At 50.8% G+C, this 21,644-nt stretch overlaps 1 protein-coding gene across 1 annotated transcript; it reads right to left on the reverse strand.

The window, feature by feature from the left end:
- Positions 1–5,326: 5,326 nt before the first annotated feature.
- On the reverse strand, positions 5,327–20,280 carry GUCY2D (guanylate cyclase 2D, retinal). Its single transcript, XM_055132862.1, has 20 exons — positions 20,216–20,280; positions 19,464–20,114; positions 19,075–19,379; positions 16,925–17,276; positions 16,482–16,566; positions 16,119–16,221; positions 15,049–15,150; positions 13,250–13,330; positions 10,878–11,084; positions 10,644–10,800; positions 10,063–10,212; positions 9,063–9,211; positions 8,236–8,399; positions 7,970–8,162; positions 7,531–7,705; positions 7,184–7,282; positions 6,961–7,055; positions 6,733–6,818; positions 6,481–6,590; positions 5,327–5,970 (listed from the first exon to the last, which is right to left on the reverse strand). The coding sequence occupies exons 2-19, from the start codon at positions 20,104–20,106 to the stop codon at positions 6,497–6,499; spliced, it is 3,240 nt and encodes a 1,079-aa protein (XP_054988837.1). The 5' UTR covers positions 20,107–20,114; positions 20,216–20,280; the 3' UTR covers positions 5,327–5,970; positions 6,481–6,496.
- Between the last annotated feature and the right edge of the window lie 1,364 nt (positions 20,281–21,644).

The raw sequence follows: 21,644 nt of genomic DNA on the forward strand, positions 1-21,644 counted from the left end.
CAGGTTGAGTGATTGGTACCCCTCACCCACGTCTTTGAGTCCCCCTCCCCCAGTAATTGACCTGCTAAAACTAAATTGTAATCTGATTCATGCTTGTTTGAAAAATTTAGCAGATGATATCTAATGATTATTTGATTCCAATGTGATACTGACCATTGATTACCTGCTTCTAGTGAGATAAGTCACATATTTCTATTACTTAGAAGCAGTGGAGAGCAGGAGAGGGGATAGATTGCCTGCCTTGTATGCAACTGACCCTGGTTCCATCCCCAGCATTGCATCTGGTTCACTCAAGCGTCACCAGGAGCCACTTCTGAGCAGAGTCAGGAATAGTTCCAGAAAACTACTAGGTGTGACCTCAAAACAAACAAATAATAAAAGCAGAGAAATGAAAAAACTGGCTCTTTGAATCTTGAAAAATACCTATTTTTACTTTTAGGTTAATATGATTAATATTAATCTGCAAGGAACTATGGAGGCATTTTATTTTATTTTTTTATTTTTTTGCTTTTTGGGTCACACCCAGCAATGCACAGGGGTTACTCCTGGTTCTACACTCAGGAATTACCCCTGGCGGTGCTCAGGGGACCATATGGGATGCTGGGATTCGAACCTGGGTCAGCCTGGGTTGGCCGCGTGCAAGGCAAGCGCCCTACCCGCTGTGCTATTGCTCCAGCCCCTATGGAGGCATTTTAAACCAGCAATGCTTTACATTCTAGTTTGTGCTTTTTGTCATCCAAGCAAAGGCAATAATGGCCAAATTATTTTCCCATTAAAATCTCTTTGGATTATCTGGGGAAATTTGAGAATGGTTTCCTTGTTTCAACTTGCACAGAGAGCAAATTGTTTTCAAATACTATTGGAGGATATTATATTCCTGCTTCACATTCTTCTTTAGCATTTGTGACCATCTTCCCATAGATATAACCAATAGAAATTTACTCAACTTTCTTTTTTTGGCTTTTTGGGTCACACCTGGCAATGCACAGGGGTCACTCCTGGCTTATGCACTCAGGAATTACTCCTGGTGGTGCTCAAGGAACCATATGGGATGCTGGGAATTGAACCGGGGTCGGCAGCATGCAAGGCAAACGCCTTACCTGCTGTGCTATCGCTCCAGCCTGACTCAACTTTTTTCCCTAGTGAATGTTTCTGCCATAATTTTAGAACTCAGGAAAGCCAGGCACATTCAGATCACTTATAAATAGCTAGTTTCAGGCTATTGATGCCTCCTGAAAAACGGAACACTTGACTTGATGGCTGGAAGCTTCTTTCTCCTTGTCCCAGGCTGACTGAAACAATTAAACACTAAGTACTCTCTATTTTGAAGATGGAAACAAATAGCTCAGTTATCCCCACCTGAACCCTCATCCCAAGGGATTTCTGAGAGCTCGTGGAACTGATCCTATATAATCTGTACTCCCCACCCCCACCTCATTCCACCCAACAGAAGACTGGGGAAGGGATAAGCAGGTGTCTGCTTTGTCCATCACTGGTCCTGAGTTTCCCCAAAGGCAAGGGCAATGCCAATCATGGCACAGGAAGCTGGCAGAGCAGGTAAAGAACACCTAGTGACTAAGTAAGGGCTCTCTGGTTTGGGAGCTGCCATTGGCCCAGTAATGACAGGGATGAGAAGTTGGTCAGGACTTAAGTGATGGCAGCAGGGCCCTAAGATTTGACCAGACCCAGGAGGAAAGATTGGGAAAAACCTTCAGAGAGTGGCTAGGAGAAAATACTGGGCAGAGAGAGGACATGGGGCAGAGAGAACAGGAGACTGGGAGAGCTAGATGGAGGGCATAGAGGAGACTGATGTTTAATTTGTCCCCTTCTGTTCTCCTATCAGTTCTGCAAACTCTTAGGGAGGAGATCCCTAAGTTCTGCTAACTGGGGAGTACAGGATTCTCCATCAGGATCCTCCTTGCTTATTTAAATTGTGGCCAAGTTGAGGGTGGAAAGAACCTACATGGCCCCACTTCCCTACCTCTACCCAGCTGGGCCCTGGAGGGTGCCCTGCCCCAGTCTGCCCGCACTGACCCTTTGAAACCTGCACCTAGATTGAATCTTCCCATAGACTCCCTGAATCACAGATCATTAGCTAACACTGAGTCCTCAGAGATGGGGATGGGGGAGATAGGAGTGATTCACGAGCTCTGCAGAGCAGTTCATAGGACCTAAACACAAAGTCTGAGGAAGATGGGTAAGATAAGGAATAATTTGCTTCTTTTGCTTTTTTTTTGCCACACCCAGCAGTGCTCAGGGCTTACTCCTGGCTCTGTGCTCAGGGATCACTCCTGGTGAGTCTGGAGTGGGGTAGGGGATAATGACCAAACCCTGGACAAGCACCTGCTGTATTATTGTTCTGGCTTCTAATTTGAAAAATGTTTGCATATATTTTGTTTTAGCATTGCTAGGGGACCACATACAGTGGTAGGTAAGGATTCAAACCAGGGTGGGAGGGTGGAATGCAAGACAAGCAAGTGCCTTAACCCCTATACTATATTTCTGGCCCTGTATTTGGATTTAAAAGATTAATTAATCATCTCCAAACTTGGTTAAAAAATGTTTTTATTGTACTAAATTACTCAATAGAGTAGCATCACCTTAAGTACCCAGAACCTATTAGTGCAGGGTTGTGAATTTCTTATGTGATCTGTCCTACCTTAAGAAAGAAGGGACAGAGACTTGTGGTTTCAGTCACACAAAACAACCTTCAGGAAGAGAGCAACATTCTGTAGAGATGCCTTCAGACCCCGCGCCAGGCTATCTCATTAAGGGCAACCTGGAGCAGGGCAGGTGAGTCCCACCCTCACCCACAAAGAGCCCTAGCAACCAAAAACCTCCAGAACTCAATCGCCCATGCTCTTGGCCGATCTCCACAGGCTCAGAGTAGCCTCATCCATAAGGGAATTTGCTGAAAACCCCACTTATGCGGGACTTGTGACAGAAACCTCCAGGCTTGCACTGAGTTGGGAATGGGTGACCTCCCCACTTCTCCCTGTGCTTCCAGTAGCCTGGCAGTTATGCCCACAAACTGCCTCTGGTGCCATATAAGCTCATTAATGGCCATGATCCAGAGACACACAAATAAACCTTGGAAGAGGAAGAGAGCAACTGCAGAGATTCCATCGGACCCCAAGGTCATGATCCCAATTACAAATTTAATTCTAGCTGTATCACCCTATTTAAAATTTTAAAAATCCTGGAGCATACAGCTGCAAACGTGACCATACCACATCTCATACTGCATACAAGGGCTTAGTGGCTCCAGGGTGATGCAACAATCTTCATGCACTTTCCTCTAAGGAAACTTTTTTAGATCATCTTTAGCAGATTATTCACAACAAGCAATACAAAATAAATTATTATGTTCTGCTTTGGGGGCTGGCTTGGGGGACTGGGGCGAAATAATTTGAAATATGATGGTGAGAAGGTGTAAGGGTGGTAGGATTGGTGCTGGAATATTGAATGTAATCAATTATTGCGAGTAACTTTATAAAAATAAAATAAAAAAAAGAAATCCAACCTCCAGGAGCAGCTGTAATCTTGATATTAACTATTCTAGAAGTCCTGATTAAATGCCTACAAGGGCAGGGCAGGTTCATAAAAGATGCTCAGAAAACCTTGTGTCTTGGAATCCTCTAGGAGTGGTGGAAACTGTGAGATTTAAAAATGAAAGCCTAGAAGGTGGGGGACACGGAGTACTCGCTGGCAGCTGCAGAAGAATGTGCTGTCTCTTGGTTTTAAAACATAGCTTCACGCTCTCCGGGGATGAAGGGCGCGGTGGCCGCCATATTAAGATGACCACAGATGGGATTTACGACAAAAACTGCAGCAAAAGGACACGAGGGTGCTCTTGGGAAGGTGGGAGGCACCGGCCCCTCCCACCGCCGAGATGTGATCCCGGGGGCCGCACACATGTGCGGCCTCTCCGCAGCTGTACAAGCGTGAATCCAGACCCAGCAAAACCTCTTTCGGTGTGAGCAACTCCTCGCAGAATGTCTCCAGCCTGAGAACTAAGCCTCGGCCCTGTGCCCGCCTGGGAGGGGAAAGGTATTTCTCTCTCTCGCCTCTTTCTCTCCGGGGATAAAGGGCGCGGTGGCCGCCATATTAAGACGACCACAGATTGGGTTTTCAAGCCTGCAATTATCTAATATCTGGAAGAAATCTCCCTGGACTTCTTGTTAAAGTACAGAAATTCAAAACCTTATTTGTCTTCACAGTAGGTCTGAATCTAGTGGGGTACTCCTAACAACAATAGTGAGGTTTGTGTTGAAATATTGAATGTAACCAAAGTAAACAGAATGTAAAATGAAACTTATCAGTTACAAGGTAGGGGGTGGGGGGGCGGGATGGGAGGTGTACTGTGTGGGTTTTTTTTTTTTTTTTTGGTGGTGGTATATGGGCACTGGTGAAGGGATGGTTGTTTCAGCATTGTATAACTGAGACCTAAGCCCGAAAGCATTGTAATCTTCCACACGGTGATTTAATAAAATAAAAAATAAAAAAAAAAAATAAAACATAGCTTCACATTTCAAACAAAATAGCTTCTAGTTTGGTTCTTATGAATCTTGGTGATTCTGAGACTTTAGTCATCAAAGATCATTTTGTTCAAGAAAATTTTTTTAAAATTTTGTTCTGTTTTGGGGCCACACCTGGCAGTGCTCAAGGCTTACTCCTGGCTCTGCACTAAGGAATTACTCCTGGTGGTGCTCAGGGAAAGATGATCACAGACATCAAAATCTGGCTCCAGACATCAAGTTTCACATGAAATACTGGGGATGAAACCTGGCATTCTACCCACAGTACTATCTCTCCAGTCCCTGAAACTTTTTATTTATTATTATTAATTATTAATTTTTTTTGCTTTTGGGGCCACACCCAGCGATGCTCAGGGGTTACTCCTGGTTCTGTATTCAGAAATTACTCCTGATGGTGCTTGGGGGACCATATGGGATGCCGGGGATCAAACCCAGGTCGGCCATGTGCAAGGCAAACGCCCTACCCACTGATAGCTCTGCCCCTGAAAACTTCTTAAATGCATGTAAATACTGGAGGGAACTTGTTCAAATATCAATTGCACATACACAGGTCTGAGTCTGACATTTTACATTTCTAACAAGTTCCCAGGAAATGTGGCTGCTGCTGGTCCATCAAACACATTTCACAGAGTTGAAATTTAGTTCATTCTTCTACCCAGGCATTCTCTCCAACTCGTTTCCTCCTGGTCATTGGTTTCCAGTTCGTTCTGCAGACCTGCAGGGACACGATTGTCCACACCTATGTGGTAGCCCGGTGCCCATACTACTGCTCACTTCTGTCTAGCTCAGCAGCTGTGGCAAAGAACACCCAGAATCACAGACATCAAAATCTGGCTCCAGACATCAAGTTTCACAAATCAGACTTTAGCTGGGCTCCTTCTTGGAAGGGGTTGGCACGTGCAGGTATTTCCTGTTCCTTGCCTGCTCACCAGCACCCAGATAACTAGAGGATGACACGGCTTTACTGTGGGGTCCTGGTGAATACAGTTTGGTACAGTTTGTTTACTTTCCTTTCCGCAAAGCCTAAAGGAAGCTTTTTTCTGCACATGTGCCCATTTCCTAGTTGTGTCCACATGAGCAAGAGTCAGTTTCTGAGTGGTGCAGCATCCAGTCAACAATCCTCCTTTATGGGGTCTTGAGAGGCCCTCGAAAGTGGATTCTTCCTCTTCTACCTCCCCATTCTAGCACAGGGTGGGAGCCAGATTCCCAGCGCCTCACCTCCCAAGCGACAGGGGATGTGGAAACCACTGAAGCCACAGGACCCCAAGCCCAGAGAGTGCAGGAGACTGTCCCAAGGTCACATGAGCTGGTTTCTCACTGGTGCTCGTAAAGGACCAGATCATCTGAGGTAGAACTGGACAGAGGCTGCTATCAGCTAGACTGTTGTCCTCTGTAGCGGCAACTTTCAAGAAAAGGACCTTCTGGAATCATCCTGAGGGAAAAAGGAGCATCTCCATGGGAAATTGTGGAAAGGAGTCCAAGGGGGCTCACTGGGTCTTTGTCCAGAGAGTCTTAAAGGAAGAAGGCAAAGTTCTGCTCTCACGGAACTCTAGGGCTGCCCTGATCTTACAGTATGAACCCCTAAAATGTTTGAGCTCTTGTATGTGGATGGGAGGAGCAGATTAGTGCACTGGGTTAAAGGCAAAGTCACGATTATAGGGATTCCCAAGATCACATTCTTAGACTACTCCAGACCCACTGAGCCAGAATTCCTGTACGTGGCACCTCCCGTACCCCTCAGGAAAGTCATTGGGTTTGAGCCAACCTGCTTCACTAAATCAGATACCCAAACAGAGGGCTTGTACCCTGCATATAGTCAGAGGCCATGAGTGCTGCAGTGAGGGCAGGGTTGGGACCCTTCAGGGAGTATGTCCTAGAGGTGAGGAGCACCCTTAGTCTGAGGAGAAATTGACAGTTGGCCTTGGGAGCCAGCAGGTAGTACCTGCGGGGACTGGGGGTCACTTTCCTGAAAATTGGCCAGGCCTGGCCTTCTCCAACTTCTGGCGCCGGTCTGGTGGGATTTCCTGCAGGCTGATGCCGTGATTGCTGGCTCTGAGGGGAGATTAAAGGAGGGATGGCAGAGCCCAAGTTATTGCTACTTCTTCCCAGGTGTGTCAGAAACGGCGGAGAAGGGCTGATGTACAAAGCCTGTGCTCCATAATCAGCCCTCTGGGTAGTGATGTGGGCTCCTCACCCTGGTTTCAGGTCAGGTGGCTCCGGAATAGGCTTGTTGAAGCCACGTCTGCCCACCAGCCAGTAGGTTTCCTCAGTGCCCTTGCCCTGGGCAGACACGGGGGAGGAACGCTTAGGAGGCTGGGCAAGGGAAAGGGGGGCGGATCCCAGATCCTGAGGATCCCAGAGACCCAGAACCAGGCCAGAGCTGGTTCCAGTTCTGATCCAGAAGAGGTGGGCCCGGCCTCACCTTGAGTTCCGTTTTACCTCGCACCTCCACCTGGAAGCCTTCATTCAGAGCGCGGAGAATCCGCACAGTGCTCATGTTCACGTGAATGCGGTAGGCTGGGACAACACAAGACACTGTCCTAGGCCTCACCTCCCTCAAACCCATCAGAAGACATTTATTCCCTCAGCCCCCAAATAAAATCCCATGTTCCACTCCCCCCCCCCGCCACTCCCTTCACACTCACGCAGTCCAGTGGATTCCATACGAGATGCAGTGTTGACTGTGTCCCCAAAAAGGCAATAGCGGGGCATGGTCAGACCTACCACGCCAGCCACACACGGACCTGTGGAGACAGCCCGGGGGGCAGCTGGGTTGCATCTAGAGGCTTAGAAGTCTTTAGCACCCCCAAATCCCCATTCACTGCTCCCCCCACAGTGTACCCTCTTTTGATAACAGGGAGCCTGGCACGGAAAGGTGACTTGAAGACATGTCCGCTTACCCACCCCTGCTGGAGTTTGCCCTGCTGCAGAGCCTAAAGTGGGTGGAGATGTGTGTGCCTGGGTGTCAGGGGTATGCGTGTGCAGGAATTACCTGAGTGCAGGCCAATGCGGATGCGTATGGGCACCTCAGGCATGTGGCGCATGCGAAAGGAGCCCACAGCACTGAGGATGTCTAGGGCCATGTTGGCAATTTCTGCTGCGTGCCGTTGCCCATTCCGCTGGGGCAGCCCAGAGGCCACCATGTAGGCATCTCCAATGGTCTCCACCTGGGAGAAGGATGTGTGCAAACTGAGTACCGCATCTATGTCTCTTGGCCAAAACCCTTTTCTTGTCCAGAGGCCTAAGCTCAGGTTACTGCAGAGATGTGGAAGAGTGAGCTGGGGAACTGAACTGGGAACTAGCGGGTGAGCTGGGGAACAAGAGGGTTTGGAAACAGAACTGGGCTGGTGGCCGGGGGCAGGTGGCCTGGCAAGAAAACCTGGGCTGGGGCCAGTAAAGCTGCAGGTGAGTTTGCCCTCCTCAGCCCCCACCTTGTAGACGTCATGGGAACCGATGATGGCATCGAAGAGCGTATAGAGATCATTGAGCAGGTCTACCACCTCGATGGGTTCGCTCATGGCGGAGATGGTGGTGAAACCCACAATGTCACTGAAGTATAGTGTCACCTCCTCAAAGTACTCAGGCTCCACAGATGTCCCCATCTTCAGAGCCTCAGCCACAGATCTAGAGAAGCAGCCACAAGGTCACCTACCTGGGTTCCAGCTGCCTTTCCCGACTGCCTTCCCAGGACACTCACGGAGGCAGCATCTGTGTGAGCAGCCGGTCTGTTTTCTGCTTCTCCAGCTCTAGTTCCTCTGTGCGCTCCCGGATGAGGTCCTCCAGGTTACTCGAGTACTGCTCCAGCATCCGCAGCATGGAGTCGATGATGTTACTCTTCCGGCCCTTATTGATGCTCTTGAACTAGCAGGAGAAGGAAGCTGGCCAGGAAGCTGAGGGCCCGGCTGCCTTCACTCAGCGACCCTATGCCCAGTCCTCTCCCCTCCATTCATCTTCCGCTCACTAGGCACCCCAGGTGATGGGGCACAGCGTTCCCAAACATTCAGAGGCCACAGACTGGAAAGGGGATTCTGACAGGCTGGTTCTCCTCAGCTAGGAATCAAAAGGGCTCTGGACCCCAGCTCACCCAGGTCTGGGATCATCCTTTCAACACCAGACCAAGCACAAACTTTGTTCTCGATAACTGTTATTTAAATGGAAGTAAATCATTCTCTCACTCAGAACTGTAATCCCACTCTAAAGGTTCCTCAGCCCCCTTCTAACTCTTGCACCACCGAACTACATCCTCAATACAGCTCTTAGGATGTAGTCTGGAAAGTCAGGTCATGCCAACCTCCTTTTCTTTATTATATTTATTTTATTTGGGCCTTCACAGACTTTCTGCCCCCTCCCCCCAGGGATACTCAGCCTGTATAGCTGTACCTGGCAATGCTAGGGGACCCATATAGTGTAGGGATTGAACTCATGACCTTGTGCTTGCCGGGTTCGAGCCCTTAGAGATATTTCTCCAACCTGCCTGCCAACCTCCTTCCTTCTCAAAGCCCTTGCCCAGTCCCAGTGACTGACCAGGTCAAAGGTGCGGTCCATGGAGGGCCGAATATCTGGTTGCTCTGCCCAGCACTGCTTCATCAGTTGGATGCATTCGACGGGGGCCTGGTCCATGGACACCAAGGGCCGACACAGCGGAGGTGGGCTCTGCACCCTCTGCACCACTTCTGGGGGGATGAGGGGACCAAGAAAGTGATGCCTGAAATAGAAGCTAGTTCGGATTCTGGCCTGATGATTTGCAGCCCAAGATGGGGTGAGGAGAGGGCTTGAAACGGACCTTCGAAATCAGAATTTCAGTGAGTGGAGGTATATTAGAGGGCTGCTGGGAGTTCCAAGAAGATTCTGAACTCTGGGAAGTAGTTGACAGTAAGAGGAGACTGGCCAAAAGATGTACATTTATTGCACGTAAGAGAAGCGATAGGATGATCAAACTGTTTACTGAGTTCAGTAATGACAAATATGGATTTGAACTAGGTCAACAACAGCCCTGCACCCCTCTCCCTCCACATAAGTCCCACAGCCGGGAACCCTTAAGAAACAGGGAAATGGGGCTGGAGTGATAGCACAGTGGGTAGGGTGTTTGCCTTGCATGCGGCCGACCTGGGTTCGATTCCCAGCATCCCATATGGTCTCCTGAGCACCGCCAGGAATGATTCCTGAGTGCAAAGCCAGGAGTAACCCCTGAGCATCGCTGGGTGTGACCCAAAAAGCAAAAAAGAAAAGAAAAGAAAAGAAAAGAAAAGAAAAGAAAAGAAAAGAAAAGAAAAGAAAAGAAAAGAAAAGAAAAGAAAAGAAAAGAAACAGGGAAACCTGCTCCACTGGTGGAGGAGCAGGTTGGGGTCAGGCCACTGAGAGCCATCTCCTCTCATCCTAATGCTCTGCTCTTCACAACCAGACCTGCTAGATTCCCTCTTTGAGGAAAAGCGGGGTAACTCCCAACACAGGCCTGTAGGGAGATAGAGGAAAGTGCTAGACAGGGTCAGTTGGGCAGAGCCAGGCCTGTCAGGGGCGGCCTTACCCTGGGAAGTGAGGTCCAGCATGGCATAGGGGGCGCTGCGGCACACAACCTCCTGCATGATGATGGCCAGGCTAAAGACATCACCAGCCAGGGTCCCCCGGCGCTCCAGGGCAGGGTCCCGCAGCAGTTCTGGGGCTGTCCATAGCTGGTCTGGGGGCGAGGAGGAGCCGGGGAGGGCTGAGCACAGCGTCACGTGCCCCCAGAAAGCCCAGGCTCAGACCGGCACCCCACCCCCACCCTTGCCCACTCGTCTGACACTGCGCCCTCAGCTGTCCCCTGGAGATCCTTCCAGAAAGCCGGGCGCTAGATAGGGCCTAGTCCCGTGGGTGCAGGGAGGGCGTCCGGGGAAAAGCTCCGCCCCGGCCCATCTGGTCAAAGAGCCCCGAAGTGGGCGGGGTACAGGGGCACTTCAGGGCGCGACCCCGCCACGGCTCTGCCCTCCAGCCGGCCTAGCCGCGCCAGTTCGGTAGTGGAAGTTGTCCCCAGTGGACATCGGTGGCAAGACAGAGCGGAAGGAGGGGCGGCAGGCTGAGTCCTGGAAAGAACGGGGACCCGGGTCTGCGGGGACTGGGGACGCCTACCCTCGGCGCTGGGGGGCGGTGGCAGCACCCGCTGCGCTTCCAGCAGGCGCCCGTGGCCATGGTCGGTGACTTTAAGCACGAACCGCCCATCCACCACGCAGTTCCGCGACTTCAGCCTCCCGTGGGCCAGGCCGCGGTGGTGCAGGTACCGCATGCCCTGGAAGGGAGGGTCAGCGGCAGCCGCGGCCGCGGGGCCTGGCCCTCGCCCCGCTCCCCGGCCAGCCGCCGCCACACCTTGATGAGGTCCAGCAGGAGGGAGGACTTGAACATCCAGTCCAGCTTTATGTCTCTCTGAGCCAGGAGGTCGTGGAGGGAGCCCCGGACATAGTGCTCGGAGACCACAGCCAGCACTCCGTCCCCCGGGGCCCCGGGCTGGGTCGCAGGCCCCGCCAGGAAGAGCCCCAGGTAGAGGGCAACGTTGTCGTGCCGGAGCTCCCGGAGCTGATGGGACACAGTTCCTGATTTGGTGAGTGCCCCCCACCTTAATTTGGGCCTGCTGCGAAAGGGTGATGGGTATCTTCTCTAGCCTTTCTTTGGTCCACAAATAACACAGGGGTCTTTTCATTAAAAAAATAAAAGTTATAAAATGGCCACTTGGGGGGCCAGATCGATAGCTCAAAGGACTGGAGCACGATCAGCATCACAGGACGAAGGTTCAATTTCCAGCTCCACATGGCCTCCTCCCACCACTGAGCGTAAATCTGGGGGCCCCAGCATGGCAGAGGAGGCAAAAAAAAATTAGATTAAAACATGAAACAAGAGCTGGAGAGAAAGTACAGTGGGTAGGGCGTTTGCCTTGCACTTCAATTGCATATGTTCCCCTGAGCACTGCCAGTATTAACTCTTAAACACAGGAGTAATCCTGAACATCACAGGTGTGGCCCCCAAATAGAAGCAAACAAATAAAAACAAAAACAGAAAAAAGAAGAAAGAAGAGTTGGAGCGATAGTGCAGCAGAGTAGGGCAGTTGCCTTGTACACAGCTGACAGGGGTTCATTTCCCAGTACCTCATGTGGTTCTCTGAGCCCTGTCAGGAGTGAACCCTGAACACAGAGCTAGGAGCAAGGCCTGAGCACTGGCAGATGTGGCAAAACAAACAAATAAACAAATAGAAAACAAAAAAGAAAGAAACAAGGGCCCAGAAGATAGTAAATATAGCAGTTATGCATCTGTTCAATCCCGGCCCCATCCTGAGCATTACCAGGAGATTCACATCCCCCTGGGTGGCCCAAATATCCCTGGTACCACAGGTCCAAGCAGCATCACATCCTTGCACTCTCACAGATCCAGAGGGGATGCCAGAGGGGGAAACTCCTGTGTCTTTAGAAACTCATTGAGCCCTTCACTGGTTGACTAAGAATCATGGGTGGGCACCCAGACCTTCCAGGTAACACTTTGGAGCTCCTCCCCTCCCCACCAAAGAAACAAAAATAGAGGCTGGAGAAATAGATTAGTAGGTAGGGCACTTAAGTTGGCCCAGAGTCAACCCCCAGCACCCCATATGGTCCCTGGAGCCTTACAGGAGTGATCCCTGAGTGCAGAGCTAAGAGTAAGCCCTGAGCACAGCTGTGTGTGCCCCCCAAAGTAATAAAAAAAATAGTGGGTGCATTGAATTCTATTGAAGTTATGCTGCCTCTAGACCAAGGGGCCAGGCAAAGACCTTCATGGTGTTGAGGAGGAATAAAGCTTTAATTTGGAAAAATAAAAACAAACTTGTATATAGTCTCTGTCAACTTTTTCACTTCATTAAGTATGCATTAAGCAGGCCCACCTACATCACCGGAAATCCTTTTTAATTTTCTCTCACTCAACATTCATTGATCTCTGTTAGACACTGTTGGATACTGGAAAAACAACAGAGACAGGAATAAGCCTTACCTTACCCAATATGTGAGGGAGGTAGATAAAAAAAATAAGCAAGCACAGAGATGAATGTACAATTGCAAGTTTTGACAAGAACACCAAAGGGAAAAACTAGTGTTATGATGGGTCCAGGGATGTGACTCGGTAGTAGACCATCTGTCTTGCAGGCATGAGACCAAGAGTTTGATTCCTCGCACTGTCCGCATGCTGAGTACAAACCTGGTCATACTGTTGTTTGCGAGCCCTGGTGTCATAACCATGTATGGGACTTTTACAACTAAGGTGTTCAAACCCTGGTTGTTGCCATGAGAACAAAAGGAAAGGAAGGGAAAAGGTGATTTCTTAGGTGGTGCTGAGCCCAGGGTTTCACACAGGAAAGCACAGGCTCTACGGCTGAGCTATTTCCCGGCCTGAAGGGTGATCCTAATTGATATTGACAAAAAGGGAACTTGTGTGTGATTTTTGTTTTTGTTTTTGGGCCACATCCAATACTCCTGGCTCTGACCTCCAGAATTACTCCTGGCAGTGCCTGGGCATGCTGGGCATTGAATCTGGGCTCCCTGCACACAAGGAAAGCACCCTACCTGCTGTACTATCTTCCAATATTGTATAAGGGGCAACTCTGGGACTGGATGTCCTGATGCTCCCCTGGATTTATAACCACCAGCAAGAAGAAGAAAAGGAGGGAAAAAATCATGACCACCCCATCCCCGTTACCCCCATCACCTGGATCCAACTCTCACCTTGGAGAAGGCTGTCTTGGTTGCTGGGCGGATCGCTATGTGCTGACTCCCTGGGAGTTTTTTTAGCCAAACCCAATCTCCCTGAAACAGAGCAGTGGGAAGAGGAAATTCAGTTTTATTAAAAGGTCTTGATGGCAAGAACCCTGGAGTCCCCTCATTTCTATTGGCCCGTTGTCTCAGTATATATCCTCCAAATGTATAATGGAGCCTTGGGGAGGGTGAGCTTGTGGTTTGCCAGTCTGCGTCAGTTAGCTGAGAAAGAGAGCTTCATGTCACGTGGCTGTCCTCATTACCCCAGATGTACATACTAACAGCCTATTTAAGTGGGCCCTTACCCCCACAAAGGTCACTGATGAACAGTCCTCATAACTGTCTGTTGCCACGAGAGAGAGAGCACTGTGCAAGGAATGAAGAGTCTGGGGAGACCAGGCCTTTGGACAGACCAAATATGATGCACAGGCAGCTGCCCTCCAGTCACCAGGCCTCACTGTCCTTATCTGTGGCAAGGCCTGTTCACGGGTCTGTGTGGCCTCACGGTCGCCATGCTTGCAAGGGCCTGAGCTTGCTTCAGTGAGCCGCACTTGTCATCTTGAATGAGCACTTTATTTTGCTCTAGATCTTTCAAATTACACAGCTAGTCTTTTCTGCTGGTAAGGATTTGGATTTGAAGAGAATCCTGGGGGTTTGGTACTGACACCTTAAGAACGATTGAAAATAAATGTGGGGCATTTATATTTGTTGAACTGGAGCAATAGCACAGCAAGTAAGGTGTTTGCCTTGCATGCGGCCGATCCAGGTTCGATTCCTCCATCCCTCTCAGAGAGCCCGGCAAGATACCAAGAGTATCTCACCTGGACGGCAGAGCCTGGCAAGCTACCCGTGGCGTTATTCGATATGCCAAAAACAGTAGCAACAAGTGTCACAATGGAGATGTTACTGGTGCCCGCTTGAGCAAATTGATGAACAACAGGACAACAGTGCTATACAGTGCGATTTATATTTGTTACCCAAATGGGAGGCTGTTTTGTGGACAGACAGACACTAAATATCCTTCATGGAACATGGTAATCCCATACAATGAAAAATTGACAAAAAAAACTCTGACCAAATGAGAAGAGTACTCCCCTGAAAAATGTGAGGATTGGAGGTAACATAGGAGCCTGGGCATTTTCTCCCTGCCCTGGCACTCGGGAACTCTAATGTGCGCTCTCTCTTGATCTTGTCTCTGAATCTGCTCTCATTATCGCTCATCCATTTACCCCATTCAGATTTGCTGACCTTTCATGACTTTCTTTTCCCCCTGTCAGGCTGGCTGTTTCTGAATCTGATCTGATTTAGGGAGCCAAGATGCTGGTATGGCGTGGGTTAGGGAGTCCCTTCCGGAAACTCCTCATCCTGAACAATCTACATCTAGAAGATGTGCTTTTTGTGACTATACAAAATATATGTCAGGTGCCCATCCACCCCAACCTTTCCAGGGAGGCCTGTGCTCTTCACTCACTTGCAGACTTGGCCAGGGGAGGCTACCGAGTAGCATCGGTGACCAGCATGCTTCCTGCCTCCTCATGCCTCTCACCTCTAGTCACTGACCTGGATAGTGGCTATAGGTAAATCCTGGACTTTCCATTTCTCTAATGCTCCCTTTTGAGGCATCAAAGTCACCTCACCTCTTCCTAGATCATTTCTACCTGTTTCCTGGAGCCTGCAGAACATGATACCACCACATGCCTCCTAGACCTGAGTCTCCCTCCTCTCACTGCCCTCCAGGAAAAGACAGCCTCCCTGGGGACCAGGCTCACCTCATACAGGCCAATGTTGGAACTGTTGGGGGGCTGGTTGAGACCACTGCGAATGTCTGATATGCTTCGGGCTGTGAGACTTGATCGACTCCCCTGAGCCACCTGGAAGGTAGAGGTCAGGACAAGGAATCAAAATATACTGTGAGTTTGGGCTGGAGTGATAGCACAGCGGGTAGGGAGTTTATTTTGGTAAACCCATGAAAATTCCCAGAATCCCATATGGTCCTCAACCCCACCAGGAGTATTCCCTGAGTGCAGAGCCAGGAGTAAACCCTGGGCACAGCTAGGTGTGGCCCAAAACCAAAACATATATATATATGCATACACACACACACACACACACACACACATGTTTATAGGGACCGGAGTGATAACACAGCGGGTAGGGAGTTTGCCTTGCATGCAGCCGACCCAGGTTCGATTCCTCCTTCCCTCTCGGAGAGCCCAGCAAGCTACCCATAGCATATTAGATATGACAAAAACAGTAACAAGTCTCACAATGGAGACATTACTGGTGCCCACTTGAGCAAATCGATGAACAACGGGATGACAGTGCTACAGTGTTTTATATATATATATATGTATATATATCAAACAAAACAAAACATATGTGTGTATGTAAGTATAGATAGATATTTAGAGAGATAGATATACTGGGGGGTTAGAACAGTGGGTTGAGATCAGGCTGAGTTCTGGAGATAGAGCAGGAGAACTGAAGGAGTCCAGTTAGGGAAAGTAATAATGACATCATTTCCCAAGTGCACTTCACAATTACAAAACAAATATACTCATTTGTTGTTGGATGGAATCTCACATTGCCCCAGAAAGCTGTGAGTACAAGGGCTGTTAATTTAATTAAACTCTTCGGGACACTGATCCCCAGAGTTCAGACTGAGACAGCAACGATAGAAAGCAGGTCTTCTCATATTCCGGGTGGGGGTTTCGCTAGTCCTGGCAGAAACCCAGGGAGAGGACAGATATAACCTCACTCCCAGCCACCAATACCCTCCCCATCCACCCCTATTAGCCACACGCCCACCCCCACCCCCACCTAGTCCCAGTCCCCAGACCTTTCCAGAGCTTCCTCCTGGTGGGGGAAGGAAAGTGATGTCGTCCAGAGTCAGGATGATCTTGTTAGGGCCTGAGACCATTTGGATATGACGTAAGCGGTGCCTGGTAGGAGGGGGTGAAAGTGATTTCCACAAAGGGAGTCCAAGTCCTTGAGAAGGGGTCAGCAAGGAATATGCTGGCTAGGAATATGCTGGCTCAAGAATGAAGAGCCACCCACACCCTGCCCACAGAAAGTTCTGCCAGCCCTCTAGGATCTTCTCCCCACTCCAAAAATCGCTTCACTTCTAGTCAGGGCCCTTCTTTGCCACAAAATCACATGGAGAGTCAAGCTCACCTCCTACTTACCTCACTCTCCTACTCACCTCACATGATGGGTCAGGTAGATCCCTGTCAGCCCCATCCCAAGCACCAGAAGGAAGCCGATGAAGACCAAACCTAGTTCCACTCCTACAGGGGTAGGGAGAGGAGGGAGACTGAGCGCCTTGCGTGAGGGGAAGCCCCCCTCTCTAGGAAGACATGCATTTATCAAATTTTGAAGCTCTAAGGGAAGGAGGGTGGAAAATGGGAATAGAGATCTAGAGGAAAAACCACGTCCTTGGAGAAGGGGAGCATCTGGGAATGCCAGCAAAGCTCTAAGAGTGGTGTGGGGAATTGGCAAGAGAGAAGCTCTGTGTAAATCAGAGGTCTGATGAGGACGTGGAAGGGCCTTGAAGGAGAATTACAGAACTAGACTTTATTCTCTTTCACCTCCTCATGGAAGGTCCTAGGAGACTGTCCCAGTGGGGATTGGGGTGCTTTCCCTTACCTCCATTGCAGATGTTGTCTGGGTCAAACCAGCATGATGGGTCATGCCCAGGCCCCTGTCCCCCTCTAGGGAAATGCACAGGGGTCCCAGACCAACGGAGGTGGCCCTGGGCTGGGTCCAGCATGTACGTAGCATACAGTCGGTCTCCCACTGCATTTGTGTCCAGCAGCACAAAAGGAGGCTCCTCAGCTCCTCCCAGGAGTCCACAGAACCCAACTGCCCGGGCATCCCAAACGTGGCGGGCCACAGCGGCTCCTGACACCCAGCCACCACCTGCAGCCACACGTGCTCCCGCCACGCCCTGTGCGAGTAAGAGGACTGCATCGTAAATTGTGCCAAAGAGTGGGGATACCTGGAGAAGAACAGAGGCTCAAGCTGCAAGGTAATTACCCAGAAAATGACCCCCAGCCCTGGCCTTTCCTGTCACTGTCTCATTGCTTGCCTCTCCTACTTGATGGGTCCCCAGGTCTCTCCCTATTGACTATTTCTTCCTCCTTCCTGACTGATTGCCTCTTTCTCTTCTCATTGGATAGCTTTTCCCCTTCTCTCCAGAAGCTACTTCTTTCTCTCTCCCCATCAGCTATTCCACCATTGACCTTCAGAATTTGGGGGATTTCTTCACTATTGGCTATTTTTAACTCTCCACCACTCATGACCTTTTCCTTTCCTATTCCTTGCCATGCATATATTTAATTTTATTAATATTTTTGACAGGGCCATGCTAGGTGTGCTTAGGAATCACTCCTAAAGGGAACTGGGAGAACCATATGTGGTGTTGGGAATTTAACCAGGCCGGCTACATGCAATGCAAGCACCCTACCTGCTGTACCATCTTTCCAGTCCCCTCTGCAATGTATTTTAAATATTATCATCTATGCTATTTACCTGAAAGCTTTCTTTTTATTGGTTTCTATTTCTTCTTCTTCTTTTCTCTTAAAGCTAATAGCAGAGCTTATCCAGCCTTTATTATTCCCAGCTCCCAACTCTCACAAGTCCCTGTCCACAGAACCTTGCATCTAGTGACAGAGGAAGACAGGATGGGAGGGCAGTGCAACAAGTGGATAAGGGAGCTACAAGAAACAGGGAAGTCAACCAGAGTCCAGGCCAGGGAGGAGGAGGCAGCTTCCAGAAGTGACTGTGCCTCAATGTATCAGACTTATCCCGGGAAAAGGAGGTACAGCAGGGAGGTAATGGTACTACTGGCAATACAATCAAAGGACAAGAGTGTAGGGATCCAGAGGAGCTAGCAATTCAAAGAAGATAGAAGAGAGAGGTAGAAGCTTGTAAGAAGCTACTTACTGAGAATTAAAGAACATTTCCTCTCTACTTTACTTCTCCTCTTCTCCACCTGCCCTCCATCCTTCATTAACCACAGTTCCTAACTCTTCTCCTTGTTGTGTTCCTTCTTTCTCCATACTACCTGCCCTAAATCCCCATCGAGGAGATCAGGGGTATTTCAATCACCCTTGACTGGCAGCCCTCTTTCATCTGCTCCCTCTTGAGCTGGGTCCTTCTGGCGCTTAGTTTATGGCCCACTGATATCAAAGTTCCCTTCTTCTGGGTGACCTCTAGCAGCCTCTTTTGTAAATGGGAGGGGAACTTGATGATCTGAACTGGGATTCTGGGTTCTCAGGGGGACCCTGGGTATTAGTAGATTGTGGGGAATAAGCTGTGGATCTAAGTGGTTGTTTCTGCTTTTTTTTTTTTTACTTAAGTTAGCTTCGTTAACTTAAGCTTCATTCTAGCAGAGAAAACTCTTCTGAACTGTGGATGCTGGTCTCATGCCTTCCCCTTCCACCAACCGTAGGTGGTAGGCCCTGGGGCTACTCTAGTTTGAAGTTGCCTGCAAAGAGTTACAAAAAGTGGGCAGGCGACGTCTCCGATGCTTGCTCTTTGACGCAATTCTAAGACACTAAGATGTCCCAAGCAAAGCCATGGCGTCTATATTACTCGGACACGCCAGGTAACCTGTTAATAGCTCTCCCAACTGGCGGTCTCCTCTCATTCCATCGATTCCAATCATTTCCCTTCCGTTTAGGTTCACTCTCTCATCTCAGTGACCCCACCTCCACCCCCAGCCTTTGGCCCCCGCGTCCTCTCCCCCATGACCTCCACCTTCTCTCCGTTTCGACCCTCTCCATCCCTCTTACCTGCTGCAGATTGAGATCAGGGGGCAGTTCCCGCTGCTCCTGGGCCCTCCGAAGACTGCCCAGCACACTGCCCCCTGGCGGACAGTGGCGGGTGAGTGTGAGCACGGCGTCGTGGGCCTTGCGCAGTTGGGAGCTGTTGGCAAGGGCGGCCAAAGCGTCCTGGCCGGGTGACAAGGCGTAGTGGATCGTGTCGAAGGGCAGAAAGACCAGGGAGCCGTCGGCCAAGCCCAGCTCCTCCGCGGCTTCCAGCAGGCTGCGCTGCTCCTCGCCGCCCAGCAACACCGAGTGCATCACCATGATCACCACTGCAGGCAGGACAGATGCCACTCAGCGCCCTGACCCGCCGTCTGGGCGACCACCAATCCCGGCGCCCCCGGCGCCGAGCCTACCTCGGATGCTGGGACGGTCCCGGATCCTCCTCAGGGCCTCCTGGGCTCCTGTCAGGTCCGAAGACTCCATGGAGGTCACCAGAGCTACGGGCAAGCCCCGGGCCCTTAGTGCGACGGACAGTGCACGACCCGCCTCCACCCAGAGGTCCTGGGGGGCGGTGACCAGGGCCACGTGCGCCCAGCGGAACGCGCGCAGGAGGGCGTAGAGGGCGTCGGCCGCGGGGGTCAACGCGGGGGCCGTGGTGCCGGCAGCCTGCGTCCCGGGGCAGCCCCAGGGCACCAGCACCACCCCCGCCTCCTGGGCCAGGAGCTCGGCGGGCCGGCAGGCTGCAGGGTTCACCGGGCCCACGAGCGCCGACACGCGGCCCAGCCCCCCAGCCAGCGCCCTCAGCGAGCCGGCAGTCCGGCAGGGCTCGGACAGCAGCGCGATCTCGAATCGGGGACCCCCGGCCCGCTCGGAATCGCGGTTCAGACGAGAGGCGGCCAGGTGGGCCGCCAGGTCCGGCCGGGCGCGGGCGAAGATGGGGTCGCACGCCCAAGGGCCTAGCACCCCGACGGTGAACGCGGCGGGGACCGCGGCGGGCGGCGCCAGCAGCAGCAGCAACAGCAGCAGCAGTAGCCGGGGCGCGGGGCCGCGCGCCATGGCCGGGCCTGCGGGTGGAAACTGGGCAGGGTCAGCACGCGCTCACCCGGCTCTCCCCGCGGCTCCCGCCCCACCTCCAGCTTCTCAAAGCCCACCCCTGCCGCCGCACCACTCTGCGTCTTTGGACGACTTTTGGGTGTCAAAGTAACAGCGGAGAGTAATAGTCATCCCGAGTCCTCCTTCCCCAGCCGCTACTCTGTGTCGTTGATCTTGGATTTGCGGGGGGGGGGCAGCGGGGCATGCCCACACCTATGCACAGTCAGTCTAGGGCAAAGGGGACCTGGATAGCGGGTGGGAGGGCCTTTCCACTCACCGCGAAGTCCGGACTGGCTGGGGGCCAGGGCCCTGGTGAGGGGTCACAGGGGCGAGCCTCCTACGCCCTCCCACAGATCTTCTTTGCTTGCCCGGGGCATGGGTGTGGGAACTCCCAGCCTGTCCTTAATCTCCCACAAGCGGATTAGGGTCTCTTAATCAGGCAAGGGGGGCAGGATGGTGCCTGACTTCTATTCACCCCTACCCAGTAGCACCCCGCCACTATTGTCACAATCCCCAGCACTAAAGCAACTGTAGGGGCCACCTTTGAGGCTGTGCCACATTTTCCTGCTCAGCCTGGAAAATAACAGGGTGTGTCTATGGATTTTGGGGGGCCCACACCTGGGCAGGGTTTTCTCTCGGGGCCATTCCTTTCATTCTTTTCCAGTTCTGCTGGACAAGTCCAAGTTCTACTGGACAAGTCCCTTTACTGGCAAAGTCTATATTCCAGAGACCAAACCCAAACTACTCTGGTACACTTACCTTTCTTTTCTCACTCCTGATTCTCTGACCACTACTCTTTGCCTAAAAAGCCATCTATTTGGCCTTAAGAAGGTAGGACCTATGGAAATCATTGAAAGAGCTCTGTTTTAAGCAGATTTGGGTTTATAGTCTTCCATTTTGGACTGGCGCGATAGCACAGCAGGTAGGGCGTTTGCCTTGCATGTGGCCGACCCGGGTTCAATTCCTCTGTCCCTCTAGGCAAGCTACCTGGAGACGTTACTAGTGCCTGCTCAAGCAAATCAATGAACAACGGACTGACTGTAGTCTTCCATTTTGACTTTGTGACCTTTGGAAAATTGCTTAATCTCTCTGAAAGTTATTATGAAAATAATCTCTAACAATAAATTTAATTGCCTGATTGATAAAAAAATCATTACAATTTTAAAGAAAAATGTAGTCAAGTACTTGCTGACCTTATATCAAAATTTACTACGAAGCTATAATAATTAAGATGCTATATTGGTGCAGGGGCTGGAGCGATAGCACAGCGGTTGGGGGTTCACCTGTCATGCGGCCAACCCGAGTTCGATTCCTCTGCCCCTCCTCTCTGGCAAGCTACCGAGAGTATCAAGCCCGCACAGCAGAGCCTGGCAAGCTACCCATGTGTATTGGATATGCCAAAAACAGTAACAATAAGTCTCTCAATGAGTAACATCTCTCAATGAGAGACATTACTAGTGCCCGCTTGAACAAATCAATGAGCAATGGGATGACAGTGACAG

Source organism: Sorex araneus, chromosome 3, assembly GCF_027595985.1.
Source record: "Sorex araneus isolate mSorAra2 chromosome 3, mSorAra2.pri, whole genome shotgun sequence".
In the NCBI taxonomy this organism is placed as follows: domain Eukaryota; kingdom Metazoa; phylum Chordata; class Mammalia; order Eulipotyphla; family Soricidae; genus Sorex; species Sorex araneus.